The sequence below is a fragment of the Xiphophorus couchianus genome, chromosome 22 (genome assembly GCF_001444195.1).
Source record: "Xiphophorus couchianus chromosome 22, X_couchianus-1.0, whole genome shotgun sequence".
In the NCBI taxonomy this organism is placed as follows: domain Eukaryota; kingdom Metazoa; phylum Chordata; class Actinopteri; order Cyprinodontiformes; family Poeciliidae; genus Xiphophorus; species Xiphophorus couchianus.
The window spans coordinates 20,967,046-20,982,558 of record NC_040249.1 but is presented as its reverse complement, the minus strand read 5'-3'; the positions used below and the strand labels follow the sequence as shown (position 1 = coordinate 20,982,558).

At 40.8% G+C, this 15,513-nt stretch overlaps 1 protein-coding gene across 2 annotated transcripts in view; it reads left to right on the top strand.

Moving 5' to 3' along the window:
- thada (THADA armadillo repeat containing) overlaps positions 1–15,513 on the top strand; it is a 109,755-nt gene that overhangs the window by 4,827 nt on the left and 89,415 nt on the right. For both annotated transcript variants that reach the window (XM_028007547.1, XM_028007549.1), the window contains exons 11-21: positions 728–1,428; positions 2,568–2,722; positions 3,230–3,385; positions 3,808–3,903; positions 3,978–4,101; positions 4,179–4,324; positions 4,955–5,168; positions 6,154–6,289; positions 7,652–7,788; positions 8,267–8,413; positions 10,878–11,038. In XM_028007547.1, the coding sequence (XP_027863348.1) occupies positions 728–1,428; positions 2,568–2,722; positions 3,230–3,385; positions 3,808–3,903; positions 3,978–4,101; positions 4,179–4,324; positions 4,955–5,168; positions 6,154–6,289; positions 7,652–7,788; positions 8,267–8,413; positions 10,878–11,038 (2,173 nt within the window). The remainder of the gene's footprint in view (positions 1–727; positions 1,429–2,567; positions 2,723–3,229; positions 3,386–3,807; positions 3,904–3,977; positions 4,102–4,178; positions 4,325–4,954; positions 5,169–6,153; positions 6,290–7,651; positions 7,789–8,266; positions 8,414–10,877; positions 11,039–15,513) is intronic.

Sequence of the window (15,513 nt, the reverse complement as noted above, 5' to 3'; positions counted from 1 at the left end):
GCCGTTTGAAAATGCTTCAATTTTAATGTGGGAAAAGTGTACAAACCCTGGTTCTAGTTGCAGATTTAAAGAATTGTTTAATTTATTTATTACATTTAAGGGAACCTATCATGCAAAATAAATTTTTATGCTTTTTTTGGATCTCTACTGCTGCTAAAAACAGTCCAACCACTTAATAAAACCGCCCAGCTGCCTTTTGGCTATAAATTAATGTTTTTGGTGTATAGAAAATGAACAGTTTCAAAAACCTACCATCTATTGAGTGGCACTGCTCTGTTACCTAGCAACCACAGCAGAATTCCGCCTGTTATCTAGCAACCCAAGCTGAGCTCCAACCCGTTTAGTCAGCTGGTTTTACTGGTGCATGTGCTGTACAATGGCTGCTGGAAAAGACAAGCGTTTAGTTGTTGACTTACCATGCAGAAACCACTTGCTGCATTCTTGTTGGTTGTGCAGGAGGCTCCACTTCTGCTTTTCAAAGATATACGGTTGTATAATTGTGCTTCTGTTTGCAAAGGTTGAGTTGGGGGCGTGGCCAACAGCAGCTTATTTGGATTTAAAGTGACAAGAGGCCCTAAAACAGCTGACCAGACTAACATCTCATTATCTTAGAATGATTTTGTGCAAAAAATGTGCTGGAGATGTTTTGTATAGACCATAAACCAGCTCTAATCTGTTCAAGGAAGCATAATCGGTGACCTTTAAGGTGATTTTCTCTTTCTTGCAGTGTAAAGGAGTCCAGCACAGCCATGGTGGTAGCTCGGGTGTTGACCCTCTGGAGTGGCGCCGCTCTGGACTGCCTGCAGGAGGAAACGGGCCTCTGTCCTCCCAGCCTCCAGGTGGCGCTATGCGGTGACTCCAAACTGCAGCGCCACCTGCTGGATCACATCTACTCCCACTGGGAGCATCCTCTGGACGGCGTCCGCCACCAAACCCGCTCTCTGTTCCACAACCTCCTGCTCCTGCACCGGCGCACGAAGCCGGCGGACTCGGACCCGGCCTCCGATCCGTACGTGGTGGAGCTGACCCGCAGCCTGCTGGGCCTGGAGTGGCACATGAGGGGGAAGTACGGCTCTCTGGGCTGCCTGGTGGAGCTCTACGGGGCGGAGCACCTGCTGGCTGTCCATCCTCGTCTGCCCTCTCTCCTCCTGGACCTGATGGGCGATCAAACGGTGGCTCCGTACGCCAGCGACCTCCTGGAGAGGCTCTTCGTCAGCCACAAGGCGCAGCTGTCGGCACGGGAATCGGACTGGATGGAGCTGTGGCACCGGATCTGGGTGAACCCCCTGCTGGACGTTCTGTGCCACACCAGGCCGGACCAAACCACCTACATACTGGACTACTTCCTGCCTAAGCTGCTGCGGTGCAGTCCCTCCAGTCTGGCACACATGGTGCACGCCCTGCAGGGGGCGCCGCCCTCCAGGACAGGTACAGAACTAACACAGTAGTGACCAATCGCTGTTAATCTGCCTCAAAAACAAAGACTTCCAACTACAGATGCAAGTTATCGATTAATGAGTTAATCTAACATTGATCAACCTGAGCAGCCATTTTCTTAAGTATTAAGTATTATTAAAAATCCACTTTTTTTAAGCGTTACATTATGCTATGATGTTATTTCCTCATCAAAAACACACCTGGAGCGTTGCTTTGATTCTTGCAAAACGCCTGGGTGGACTTAGCCCCGCCTCCGAGGAGAAGCTCCTCCTCTGAGCTGCAGTTTCCTGGCTTCAGAGCTTCTGCTTCACAGAGCAACACATCCTCTCCTGTCTCCTTCAAGATTGGCCAGCAGCCATTAGCAAACATCTGGTGGAACTGGGCACGTCATAGTAGGAGTTACTTCTCAGTGTAATGATGCTAAAAACGTTGAAAGAGAGTTAATAGAGGAGCCATGTTGTGATGACTTCCTGAAGGTGGTTTCAGAAAAAGCAGGAGGTTTTAAAGAGACAGAGGCCCAATTTCAAGACATTAAATTACATTGTAAGTCATGTTAATATACTACGCTTTGATTCTTTCATGCATGTTTGACAAATCCTTTAATCTCCATGGCAACCATTCAACTGTGCAAAACACCTGGGTGTACTTAGCCCCGCCTCCGAGGTGAAGCTCCTCCTCTGAGCTGCAGTTTCTAAGTTTCAGAGTTTTTGCCTTCTTACAAAAATAATCTTAAAAAATAAATCATCTTAGGCTTTCCCATTTACCAATTATTTCTGTCACATTATCCTCGCCTATGTGGCAAACCAGTTTTTTTGGTTGAGAAGGTGACACCACTCCGGCTGAATTCAGGTGATAACTAAATCCACCCGAATGTTTATATTTCAAAACCGCATAAAGTGGATTTTTCATCCCAAACCAGACTATGTTTGGATCGTTTCTCTTTCCTGTTCTGTGATAGCTGCCATTTTGTATCCGCTTAAGAATGACCACCACCTCTGCTGGATGGAGGCCAAACTACAACAACAAAAGATTTTTAGTTAATCAATTGGAATAATTTTTAATCTAATAAGCCATTAAGCGATAATTGATTGATTAGCATTCCTAATTCCAATGTGTTCCTGAATTATCAGGTCCTTCATCCAGCAGAGGAGCTCTGGGAGCCTTGATGACCTGCCTGCGGGCGGCCAGAGCCCAGGGAGTCGCCGCAGCCTCAGAGGAGAGTCTGTGGGGCGGATTGATCCCACTCTCACTGCTGCAACAAGCACTCATCCACAAACACGATCAGGTGAGCTCTCCCACTTTTCCAGGTCACAACTCTAACCCAACACAAAGTAGGGAACAACTGTGGAGCGCCTTCGTAGCACTTCAGTAACTTTTGAATGAGAAGGTGACGCTGCTCCGTCATATAAATATCAATAAAGCGCGCGGCCAAGTTTGTCGAGTGTTTATATTTTAAAACAGAACCAGAGACAGTGCATTTTGTCTCTGAACCATTTCTCTTTCGAGCTGTTCTGGGATAGCCGCCATCTTTGTTTCTCTCCTGGTTCCACTGAAGGATGAACATCAGCGCCCTCTGCTGGATGGCGGCTAAACTACAACACTGAAAGAACGTCTAAGGGACGCTAATAGTTAACACATTGGAACAAATTTTAATCTAATAAACCATTGCTTGACAATTTATTGTAAGTTGATTAATTCTTTGCATCCCTACTTCACAAGTGTGCCCTACTTTCTGTTGGTGAATCCCAAAAAATCCCAGTAAATTATGAAGTTGGTTCTCCGGTTCCTGCAGGTGAGGATGGACGCTCTGGGTTTGGTGTGTGAGAGTCACCGCAGCACCAAGGTTCTGACCTCACAGGAAATGGATCTCATTCGCCATTTCCTCCCTCCCAATCTGAACAGCCAATCACCAGGCGTCAGGCAGCAAACCGCCAGCCTGATGAAGAAGGTGAGGCTTTGATTGGACACCATTGCTGTTTGTCGAGTCAATCAGAAATGATCGGATAAAGTGATGCCATGTTTTGTCATTAATTGTCAACACTGCAATAGCTAGCTAACAAGGTCTAAGAGAACAGTAAACAGTTTATCTTATTTTTAAAATATTGAGGAATAGGTCAGTTACACTAGCTTGACTTTGACAACTACAACATGCACCTATGTTGTGAGGTGCGGTGTCATTTAGCGTTTAAATAACTGCATAATTTAAGCCATGGTTTATACAAGAAATTATGGCGATATGATCATTTTTGTGACTGATTCCTGCTCATGCCGCATCGAAACAGTTTGACTCAATGTGTGTCGCTAGCTGTAGCGGCTAACAGGTTCTGTCGGTTCCTCACAGTCTGATAAACCTCCTCCTGTGCTTCACAGTTGCTCTGCAGGGTGAAGGATAGCAGCCAGCTGCTGCAGAAGAGACTCGTCCAGGAGCGCCGGGCTGAAGACCAGTGCTCCCTGGATCAGTACAGGGTGAGCAAAGAGTCGCTGCCACGATGATCTGATCTGAACCGAAACTCTAATTTTAGGGAATTTCTTGGTTTCAGGCTTTTCTTCGCTGGCTGTGTGGGAACCTGCTGGAGGTTTTGCTCCCTGGAGCCTCGTTCTCCAAATGCCTCCTGTCCCTCAGCCTGCTGAACCTGCTGACTCAGCTCTTCTCCTTCACTGCTGGTAACCAATCAGAGCTTATATTTAAATAAGATGGATCCATCTGTCTCTAATCGCCCCCTTCTCACTCCGTTTCCCAGAGTCCGGCCCGTTTGCCCTCGGTGAGGTCGTGACCCCCGCACATGCTCAGAACGTCCTGAACTGCGTGGCCAGCAACTTCCTGGAAGTCAAGCAGCTCGCCACGTCGTTGCTGAGCCAGCTTCCTCCGTCCGCCGTTGGACTCCAGGTTAACATTTTATCCATGTGTGCAGTGATAATAAGCTTAGATTCAGACATGAAACCAGTCTGACCTCTGGAGAAACACTAAACACGGGAAGGAAGGAAGCAGGGGCTCGTTTCCTTCCTTCCTTGAATCCTTCAATTGGTTTCTTCCCTTCCTTCTTTCCATCTGAGTGTCTTTCTTTGCATCGTCTATTTCTTTGCTGTGTTCATTCATTCCTTGTTTCCTTCCTTTCTCTTTCATTTTCTTTCCTTCCTTCCCCCTGACTCTTTCATTCCTTCCTTCCTTCTTTCCTTCCTTCCTTCCTTCCTTCCTTCTGTCCATCTGTCCGTCCGTCCGTCCTTACTTACCTCACTACTTTTCCTTCATCTCATTTTATCCTTCCTTCTTACCTGCTGTTCACTCTTCCATCCTCTCCCCTCTCCTTCCTTCCTTATGTCCTTTGCTTCTTTTTCATCCATCCTTCTTTCTTTCCTTCACTGTGAATTGTATTTTATTTTTAAATCCGACTGATTAAACTCTTAAACTCTGGTTTTCTCTGTAACTCTGTGAGGACGAATCTTTCTCTCTTGTTCTTTTCTTTTCTCCTCCAGTTTTTTTCTGATTTGCTGTTTTGATCCATTTGTTTCTTTCAAGGTTCCGGAGACGATGCTCTCTGTTCTTCGGGCCGCTCTGGACCTCAGCACCAGCACCAAACCCTACGACAGCGTCACCGCCGCCCACTTGCTGCACCTGCTGCTGCAGCAGCCGGACCTGATCCCGGTTCTGCTGCAATGCGATCCGGGTCTGGACCTCCAGATCCGGCCTGAGGCGTCCCGGTCGCTCATCCTGGAGCTCAACGCGCTGGCTGGTAAAAACCGCGACAGCTGCAGATCGTAGCGTTGATCACATGTCTGCAGTAAAAAATTTAAAGTAATTTATTACTTTACTGTAGTAGATTTTTCAGGTATCTGTACTTTACTTGAGTATTTATTTTTTTACTTTTACTTCCTCCCGCTTTCTTCTCCAGCAGTGTCAAACTAATTTTTGTTTTGGGCCAAATTAAGATCATGAATGCTCTTAAAGGGCCGGTTGTGTTGATAAAACCCATTAAGACATTAATAAATTATTAAAATGAAATAATATTGAACCTCTTTTCAGTCCCTCCAGGATGTTGTGATTGTTTTTTCAATAAAAAAGTTTTTGTGGTGTTAATTTAGAGATATTTACATTATTTGTGCTTATGTATGTCGGTAAAAGAGACGTATAATCTGACGTCAGTTAAGGCTGAGGCAGCTGTTAGCATTACTGAAACTGTAATGTTTTGACCATTTTTGTGAAAAATCTGCATTTGCTCAAAGAATTGCTGGGATTTGTTGATTTTGCGTTAATTTCCACGATAATTTGCAAGAAATTGGAGGGACTGATTGTAATCTGGCAGAAAATAGATAAAAAACCGCATTAATTTTATTGATAAAATAATATTTAAGCACCCTGGAGGTTATGGGGGACCAGATTTGTCCCTCAGGCCTCAAGTTTGGCACGTGTTTGACTCCTTACATTTTCACTTATGGCTCTTTACTTCCATGATGAAAAAAACAAAACCAAATGGAAAAAAAATCCACGGATTGCACAAAAAATATAACTTTTTAAGTATTTTAGACTCGTCTGAATCATTTTGTATTCTTCAAGATGGAAATTACTTTTTACTTTTTCTATTTGAGTAGATTTCAAAACTTGTACTTCTTTACTTTTACTTTTACTGGAGTATTTTTTCATACAAGTGTCTGTAATTCTACTAAAGTAGAGAGTGAGTGTTGTCACCTCTGCATGTCTGACCGCTTTTCTCATGTCAGTGGTCCAGTTGCTGCTGCGCCGTCTGCAGGCGGAGCTGTCTGGAGCCGAGGCGTCGCTGCTGCAGGCGGCCGCTTCGTTTCCGCTCTACGGCAGAGCGCACTGCATCACTGCCGTCCTGCAGCGTCTGAGCACAGAGTGAGCATGAGAATCGCTTTTTATCTTAAATTTAGGCCTTAGAATGTCTTAATTGAATCAGAAAATATGTAAGTTGGCCTTAAATATGCGATCCAATTAAATTAGGATCGCAGTCCTAATTTAATTGTGGTTTAATTAAATATAATAGTCTATGTAGTTTATGTTTCATCAAGCAAATGTTTTGAGATATCTTTAGGTTGAGGCTACTGCTAACTAGCTGCTAACAAACCAGTGCTAGCCAGAAAGCTAGCTAGCTTTTTCGCTTTTATCATTGGTAAGTAGGGATGGACAATAAATCAATATATATAAGATAAATATCAACATGTAATAATACGTCTGATAGAATTGTCATTATTCAATTTATAGACTATTCATTGAACGCCAATCCAGAACCGCACAGCATTCTGGGAGATGTAGGCAGATGAAAAGACTTTAACTCTCACAGCCAGTTAAGCTAGGTTGGTGGAATCAGCTAACTTGGTTACCTAGCAACTCAGACATTCTTTGGTTACCTAGCAACGGCCTTTTCAGTAACTGACGCAGCAGCAGATTTGAAGTTCTGCCACTGTGGTTCAAAACTGCGTAAAAATAAAACACAAAGTGGAGTAAAAACTGTAAATAAAACAGAGAAGTTTATGCCATCAGTTGGGAAGTATTTCAGATATTTAAAACAACAACAACAAAAAAACTAATCAATAAATTATCTACACTGCAAAAACACAAAATCTTACCCAGTATTGTTGGTCTAATTTCTGGTGCAAATATCTAATACTGATGAAAAAGTATGGTACTTGTTCTATTGGCAGATTATTTAATTTATAAACAAGACATTTTTCCATGTTATGTTAATGTATTTACCAATAGAACTATCCCTTTTTCATCAATATTTAGGAATAATTTACTTAAAACAAGGATCGATATCTTGCTAAAAAGTTACTTTTAAGCTAATTTTGTCTTATTTCAACTGTAATTAGATATTTGCACTAGAAACTTGACCAAAAATAGTTGGTAAGATTTTGTGTTTTTGCATTGTGACTGATATGAAATGTTTATATCAGTAAATTTTTTAGCCGTATCGTCCAGGGCTGTATTTTCTACTTCTACTCTGACCAGAATCCCACCCAATCATTTACATTTATGTTTAAATCATCGGCAGTTTGCTGGACGACTTTTGTCCTCTGGCTCATTCCTGTCACCCACCCGTACGACGCTACTTGTCTTCTGTGATGATCTAAACAAGAGATTTTGTTTCGTACGTTTCTACAGTGATACAAGTCTTCTTAAATGGTGTTAAGTTTGAGCTGGTGAAACCCTGTAGTTGGTCCTCTGGTGTAAATCTGATCTGTGCGTCTGGGCTCTGAGGTGTTTGAGTCAGACGGAGCAGTGGACGGCTCTGGTGTCGGAGCTGATCGCCGTGTGCTACCGGATGTCCGACGTGGTGTCCCCGGTGGTCCAGAGCTCGTCGCCGGAGGGACTCATTCCCATGGATACCGACTCCGGTAAGGACAGTAAGCCTAACATTAGCGAGTAAGTAAACATTATTTGTTTTAAGTAAGCAGCTTTTTTCAGCTGCTTACTTAAAGCAGTTTCTGCAGCAGCTGCTGCTTTAGCTGCTAATAAGCAGCTAAAACTGCTGCTTACTAGCGGCAAGTATTGCTAATACTTGCTAAAAGTTTAGCAAGTATTAGCAATACTTGCTAAAACCAAATATTTGTACTTGGACACATGCAGTGAAGTACTTTTCAACACAGAAGAAAAATCAAAATTTTCAAAGAAATCAAGTAGAGTAAGGTGGTAAGACTTTTCATCAACAAAGTCAAAGTACTAAAAATGAGTGTTGATAGAAATTTGATGAAACTGATTTAACTAATTATTTTCAATTAAATACAGTGTTTGCCTTTACAGTGTAGTCGTCCTCTTCTCCTCCATCCTGTGGGGGAAACCTGTGAAGTGTGTTAACAATGAGTGTTTACACAGAGATGTCTGGAGGTCTGCAGAGGATCCTGCAGGAGATTCGGCCCAGAGACTCCAACGACTTCTTCAACAGCGCCAGAGAGCTAGAGAAACCCGAAGGAGATGATCGAAGTCAGGCCCAGACGCAGCGCACACCGCCGCTAAACCCAGGTACAGAAAATTTCCCGCTGTCAAAAACAAAATGGTTAACCTATGTGTGGACAAACTAAGTGCACCCCATGAGTCCAGAGCTTGTAGAGCCGCTTTTAGCAGTGATAACTCGTAGGGTTTATTCACATTCCTGTTGTTTTCACCTAGAAACTCTGGTTTGTTGGTTGAGGCAGTTTTTTCTTTTTGTTTATTTCAACCTTTTGTCAATACTAAACTTAAACTAATAATTATTTTTACTATTTCCTGATAAATTGCTAGATTTTTTACATTGTCTTTTTTTTTTTTTACCATAATTTTAGTTTGCTGAATATTTCTTCCTCTTGCAGTACCTGATATGTCCAAAGGGGGGAAGTGTTTCATCTTTTTTGTGTTTGTTTACATTAGTCAGTTAAAGTTTATTTGTATACCACATTTCAACAACAAGATAGTTCAAAATGCTTTATAAGGTCTTATAAATTAGTTTTATTTTATTTCTTATTTTCTTTTTATTAAAATTTTATTTTACCAGAATAAAAATCCCATTCAGATTAAAAGCCTCTTTCCCAAAGAAGTCCTGGCCAAGAGGCAGGACAGAGTGGAGAGGAAACTGTGGAAAGACAGAAAAAAAAAATGACTCCCTGCCTGGACTTAACTAATTAAACAGTTAAAAGAAAAAGTCACACTATAAAACAGGTACATGTCATAGAATCGTCCTCAAGAGCTCTTAGTTTGGATTTAAAAACACTAAATGAGACGAGTTCAGTCAATCTCAAAGTTTCTGTTTCATCTGCGTCATCTGTGTAAAAATGCAAATTAGCATCAGTTTTGAATGCATGTGTGGATGCAAGCGGACAAGAAACCGCTCCAAAAGCAGGAAGTGGACTACAGCACAGGGCATTTTGGGTAAATACAACCTAAACAAACATGCTAATTCAGCGCTAGCAGGAGAAATGGTTCATTTACAAAAGATAAATCCTACAATAGCTAAAATCTTAATTTTTGTTTACATGTGAAAAAGGAAGTTGCGTTCAGTGTCTTTTTCTAAGGTTTTTCTGTGGTTTTCTTCAGCAGTCCTTGGTGCAGCGCCCCCACAGGTGAGGAGGGAACAGGATTTTAATTAGTTTGCTTTGTTTGACACGCTGCTGTGTGAAATTGAACCGCAGCAGCTGAAATTGTAACAAATGTTACAATTTTGGTCCCTAATCCAACCGATTCGACCAGACTATCCGATGTCCACTCATCCTTAAAAAGTCTTAAATTCATGTATCTAAAATTAAGTCCTTAAAATGTCTCCAATTCTTAAAAATAAATGAAAGCTGGTCTTAAATACATAAACTACATGTCTTAAATCTGATCATGAAAGGACTATTTAATCTCCGATATTGTCGTGTTTATATTCTTTTATTTCTTTTGGGACTTTTCTGTTCCAGCTTTCTTTCCTTCTCTCTCTCTCATGGCTCGACACGCGTTGGGTTTTGCCTTTTGGGGTGAAACCCAACACACTTCTCTCTCTCTGTAAAACGATTGCCATAATCTGTGTGGAAACATCCTTGTAACCTTTCCTAAACGGTAGGCCAGCGATTCCTGAGGTTATTGCCGATGGGTTGTTTGTTGTGTTTGGTTTGCCGTTGTTTTAACACACACCTGTGTGCTCCAGAGCTTCAAACTGTCTAGATTCCTGCTTTTATAGAGCCAATTTTACTGATGATGACAATTATGTAGGTACATTTGATTAGGAACACCTGGCTGCTACTTTCCCACCTCATCCCTTGAGGAAGCAGGAAGTTTTGACATAGCTTTTCACACACAGCATTTAGTCAATATTCTAATTATAATAACAAAATTGCTAGACTTGAAAAGAGGTTATATTGTCTTTTTGTCATGATTTTTAGTTTGGTGAATCTCTTTCTTGCAGTACCTGGGATGCCCAAAAGGGGGAAGTGTTTCATCTTTTTATGTTGTTTATTTGTATAGCACATATCAGCAACAAGGCAGTTTAAAGTGCTTTGTAATAAAAACAGTAATACAGTAACCATTCAGTAAAGAGCAATAAACATTACATTTAGTCAAATCCCATCATCAAGCAAATATATTTATTAATATTCCAGTTATTATAAATCAAAGGCAGCTCTACACAGTTGGGGTTTTAGCCTTGATTTAAAGGAACTCAGTGTTTTGGCAGTTTTGCAGTTTTCTGGAAGTTTGTTCCAGATTTGTGGAGCATGAAAACTGAATTCTGCTTCTCCATGTTTGGTTCTGGTTTTGGTCCAGAGCAGACAAGAACCAGAAGACCTGACTGGTCTGGAAGGTTGACATGTTTGCAACTTTTGTAATTATTTCTTGTAATTCTTACAGTTACTGATCCAAATGAATCGGTGTGACATTTCCAAACAATAAGAGTAAATAATGACAAAAAGTCCATATTTGGAACCACAGATGTCTTCCTTCCCACCTCACTCTGTGTGTTTGTGTGTGTTTTCTCCAGACGGAGAGAGCTACAGGGTGACGGCTCAGATGGTGCTGGTATGTTGCTGGCGGAGCATGAAGGAAGTGGCCATGCTGCTCGGCCAGCTCTGTCAGACTCTGCCTCTGCACTACAGCAATGAAAACGAGCCGACACACCCCGGGCTAATCACAGAGGAGCAGGTATGCTAACCTCCTCGTCACTCGAGCTCTTCACAACACCCATAAATACGAGAAGCACTGGGATGGACGGGAAGTCTGGGTGTATAGTAACTGATACCACAGCAATATTTACTGCTAATACTACAACTAGAGTTACGGTGAGAAGCTTTTTTGAAGTCATAAAGGAAGTGGCTGCCATGTTTTAAGAACTACAGTACTTAAAATCCACATACTGTACATCATTCACTACAAATAAATCAGGCTAGTGAGAAATAGGCCTGTCATGATAACAAATTTTGCTGAGCAATTAATTGTCTCAAAAATTATTGCGATAAACAATAATATTGTTTGAAGACCATTTTAAACTGATGTAATGGTAGTGACATAATAATGCAAGAGATGTCCTGCCAAAATTAAATACACTTTATCTTCAAAAGAACATTTAACACTGGAACTGGTAAACAACATAAAACCAAAGTGGAAATAAAAACTACATTCAACCAAAAGAGTACAGATTATGAAGTCTGTATACTATGTTGCCCTTCAATAATCATTAGATTCAGATACAGAATCCGACGACCTGATGCAATAGTTCACACTACACGATTTTTTCCCCTTACGACAATCTTAGAACGTCCAACATTTTAAGATTGGTCTTGCTATAATCGCAACCGATGATCCTGTAGTGTGTGGTGTGTTCCGACTGATCGGATCCAGTCGGTCCGCTCCGATCTAAATCCGGCATATTCAACATGTTATATTGTCTTGGCCAGTTTATCACTGCAGCCTCTGGGGTTTTCCCCGACTGGGAGCTTTAACGCAGCCTGTTGAATGTGACAGGTAGCCAATCAGAAAGCGCAGATTCCCTCCGTGCTTTTCTGAAATCTTTATAAAGGCACATATCTCAGCCACATCTTTGAAAAGTAATATAATAGACACAGGATCAATTTCAGAAAAGTTTTTATCCACATGAATCCACTCAAATTTGCCTCTGAGCGTTGTTGTAAACATGCCAGACCCATAGGGGGTAGTGTAGCACAAGTCTAAAACCTGTCAGCCAATCAGGTTGCTTCAAAACAACCACAACTTCCTGTTGGGAAATGAACATAGTGACAGAAGGTTTTTTGAACTACTTTTAAGTAGCATTTTAGAATATAACATTAATAAAACACAAGACAATTTCCATTGGGAATCATGTCAAACAATATTTTGGCACATTATTTGTCACAGAAAATCTCAGTTTCCTCCTTGTTCACACGTAAACTCAAATAGTTTTCTCAAATCTCCACCTTGGTCTGAAGTTTTATAAATAATTGTTTTAAACGATATTAAATGGAGTTCTTGTGTGGATGAAAGCCCAAAATGCATAAAAACGATTTCATTTTCCCAGATATGCGGACATGTTTGAAGTAGGCTTTAATCCTGCGGTTGGACGTAACCTCAAAAGAGCATCAAGATTCAGGGATGCAAAAGATAAAAAAGACAGACAGCGGGGTGATAATCTCACGGTCCTTGGACTCATTGTCCCTCCTGTAAAGTTTCGGCATAATTGTAGAAATTGTAATATTATTTCATCAATAGCTCAAGTTTGATTCAACAGATAACTTTAGACCATGAAAATATGCATAAATAATGATGAAAATAATTAATAATTAATATTATAAGTGCATATCTTAATACAATATCCATTTATTTATAACAGTCTAAAGAATTCTTGGACAGTGTAATAAAACGATCTTTTAAAAAGTTGCAAATTTTATGCCATTAAGCTGCATTTACGAAGCAATGTTGGCAAAACAAACATATTTTTACTTCATTTCATATTCTTGTTTGAGTATTAGCAACATCAATATAATGGAAAGTCTGTTTCATTCCTTAAGTGCCTGATGGGTATAATTAGCATCATACTTAAATTTATAATGTCCAAATTAATAATCTATAATTAAGATAGCAGCGCAGCAGAAACAATATAAATTTAGGCATTAAGAAGTTGATATTTTTCAGGCTAATGTGTTTACAGATCAGTGGGGATGATTGACTGCTACTAATTACCTCCGTTTTCTCTCTGATTAGCGTAATAATGATGCTGTTACTGGTTCCTTCCCCCTGAATCTGAAAAAGTTGTAGAAACCGGAGCAGTTGTCGAGGCGCAGCGTCCTCAGCCGTGTTGGAAATCGAGTGTCTGTGCGTTTGTGACCCCACACTGGGAGGCTCTTCAATTAGCATCCGCTCTCGTTAGTGGCGCGCTTTCATTTGGGGCGCAACCCTGCTGGTTTAACGGCCGCGACGCACCTCCCTTTTCCACTGCATTCCTTCCAAATCACTTCCAACACCAGCAGGAAAGCACCGACACACACACACACACACACACACACCCACGCACACACACACACACAGCCACGCACACACACACAGGAATAATTGTCTGAGCGGTTCAGCATGTTCATAATAACATGAGACCCAGACATCGCCTGTGTTTGTCTGCGTGGGGGGTGAAGGCTACATGTTTGTGTTTTCCCTTGGATCTGAAGAGAAAACAGGAAGAATTAAAACGTTTGTGTTCATTATCAGCAAAATCAAATCCCAAAAACTTTTACTAACCCACAAAAAATTCATCGAATTAATCGTGATTGATTATCAAAATAATCGTCAACTAATTTAATAATCAATTACTCATTAATTGGAGTATACAGACTCCAAAAAAAGACAATTTGCTGAAAAAACAACATTCTCAGAGCAATTGACAACTGAACAAAAATATATTTATTTTATATTTAAGGTTAAAAAAACTTTGTTCTGCCAAAAACTCCTCAAGCTTCAACCGCTTCAAATTCTGTTAAAAGAAACAAACAAATTTCCTATACGGCACTTTTTGCTGTCCAATTATTCATTTAAAAAACATAAACACATCAACCCTAAACTGTGTAAATGTAAAGCAGAAAGGGTTGAGTTTTTCACATTTTGATGTTAAAAGCATTTTTTTAGCTCCAGTTGCCTCAAATGATCAAGTGTTAGTTAAATAAATACTGTTATTGCATTTTAAGCCCTAAATTTTTCATTTTATATTATTTAAAAAAGGAATTGAAGAATTTATTTTTCTCTTTTAACCTCTGTCTAATATTGTATATAAAAGATTAAATGAAAACTCAGCAGAATAAGCCATATCTTTTTATTTTTATTTTAATCCTGGTATGTAGAAACAGGAGGAGGGTATACTTTCTTTTCACCATTATGTGATCATACGTAAATAAATAATGCTCCAGCTGTGAAACCGTTTCAGCGGCAGGTGAACCCAGTCGGGTTGTTGGACAGGTGGGCTCGCCCGGTCACACCTGAGGTAGAACCAGAGGAGATAATGGGTGAGGACATCCCAGATATCACATTGTCTCCAGTAACCATGCCAGTTGGTCTTATTATATAACCCCTGGTTTAACAAACACACGCCATGGACCAGGCGGACAACAAGAACGTTTGAACTCTTCACATTTACCGCAACCTTTTTCCCCCGTTGCCTGTTCGAGTTCGTTAGCATCAACGGTCAGAATGACTCAGGACTCATTCCCGAATCCAGAGAGGATATAAGTAGCCAAATGTGAGTGTCTTCTAAAATATGTGGAGCTGAGCATCTCCTCAGCTGGGATCCACCATTGGCCCGGTTTTTGCTTTTGGGTTGAAACCATGGCAACAGGAACATCGCATACCTAGTTGGACTCTGATGTATTGGTTTCAGTGTTTTCAATCTTGTTAGACCCAAGCAGCTAAGCTATGATTTCTGCAAATTGTAATCTTAGCATTAGTGAATTGGCTTTTTGGAGGCCTAAACCTGTCTGAAAACTCAGCAAACTTGACAGACAAAAGGGGGAAATTTACATATTTTTAAGGTCATCGCAAAAATCGCAGAAGAAACGGCTCAATAGGCAACTTGAAAAATACTCTCCACATTGACCTTATTTTATCATAGAGGCATGAAATTGGGTACAGTTGGAGAACTCCTGAAGACGTACAGAAAATTCTCTACACCAAACAGGAAGTCGGCCATATTGGACTGAAGTTCCAAGTTTGACCCTACTTTGCCGTTTACAGCTTCCGCATTTGATCGAACTCTACCTAGAGATTTTGACCAATTGGTTTCAAACTTGGTCGTTTTGTTCATTGCTTATTGGGGAATAAAAGTTATCAAAACGGTAAGTTTTCGTGCATGCTGAAGGGCCTCGAAGTACATCTTACCATAACACAGAACTGCTAAATCTTCCAAACAAAAACTCACTGAGACACTAAACCTTCAGCGATTCATCCGCATCTGCAATACCCAATGGTCAAATCATGACATCACTTAAGCCACGCCCACTGAGAACAGGAAGTGTGATGTTTTACTATAAATGGTTTCTATCTGACCCCTTTGACCTAGTCAGTCTGCAATTATGTAAATCGACAAAATAAGCAACATTTCCTATTCATAAACCCTTTTTTGCTTCTAAATAATTGAATGAATAAAA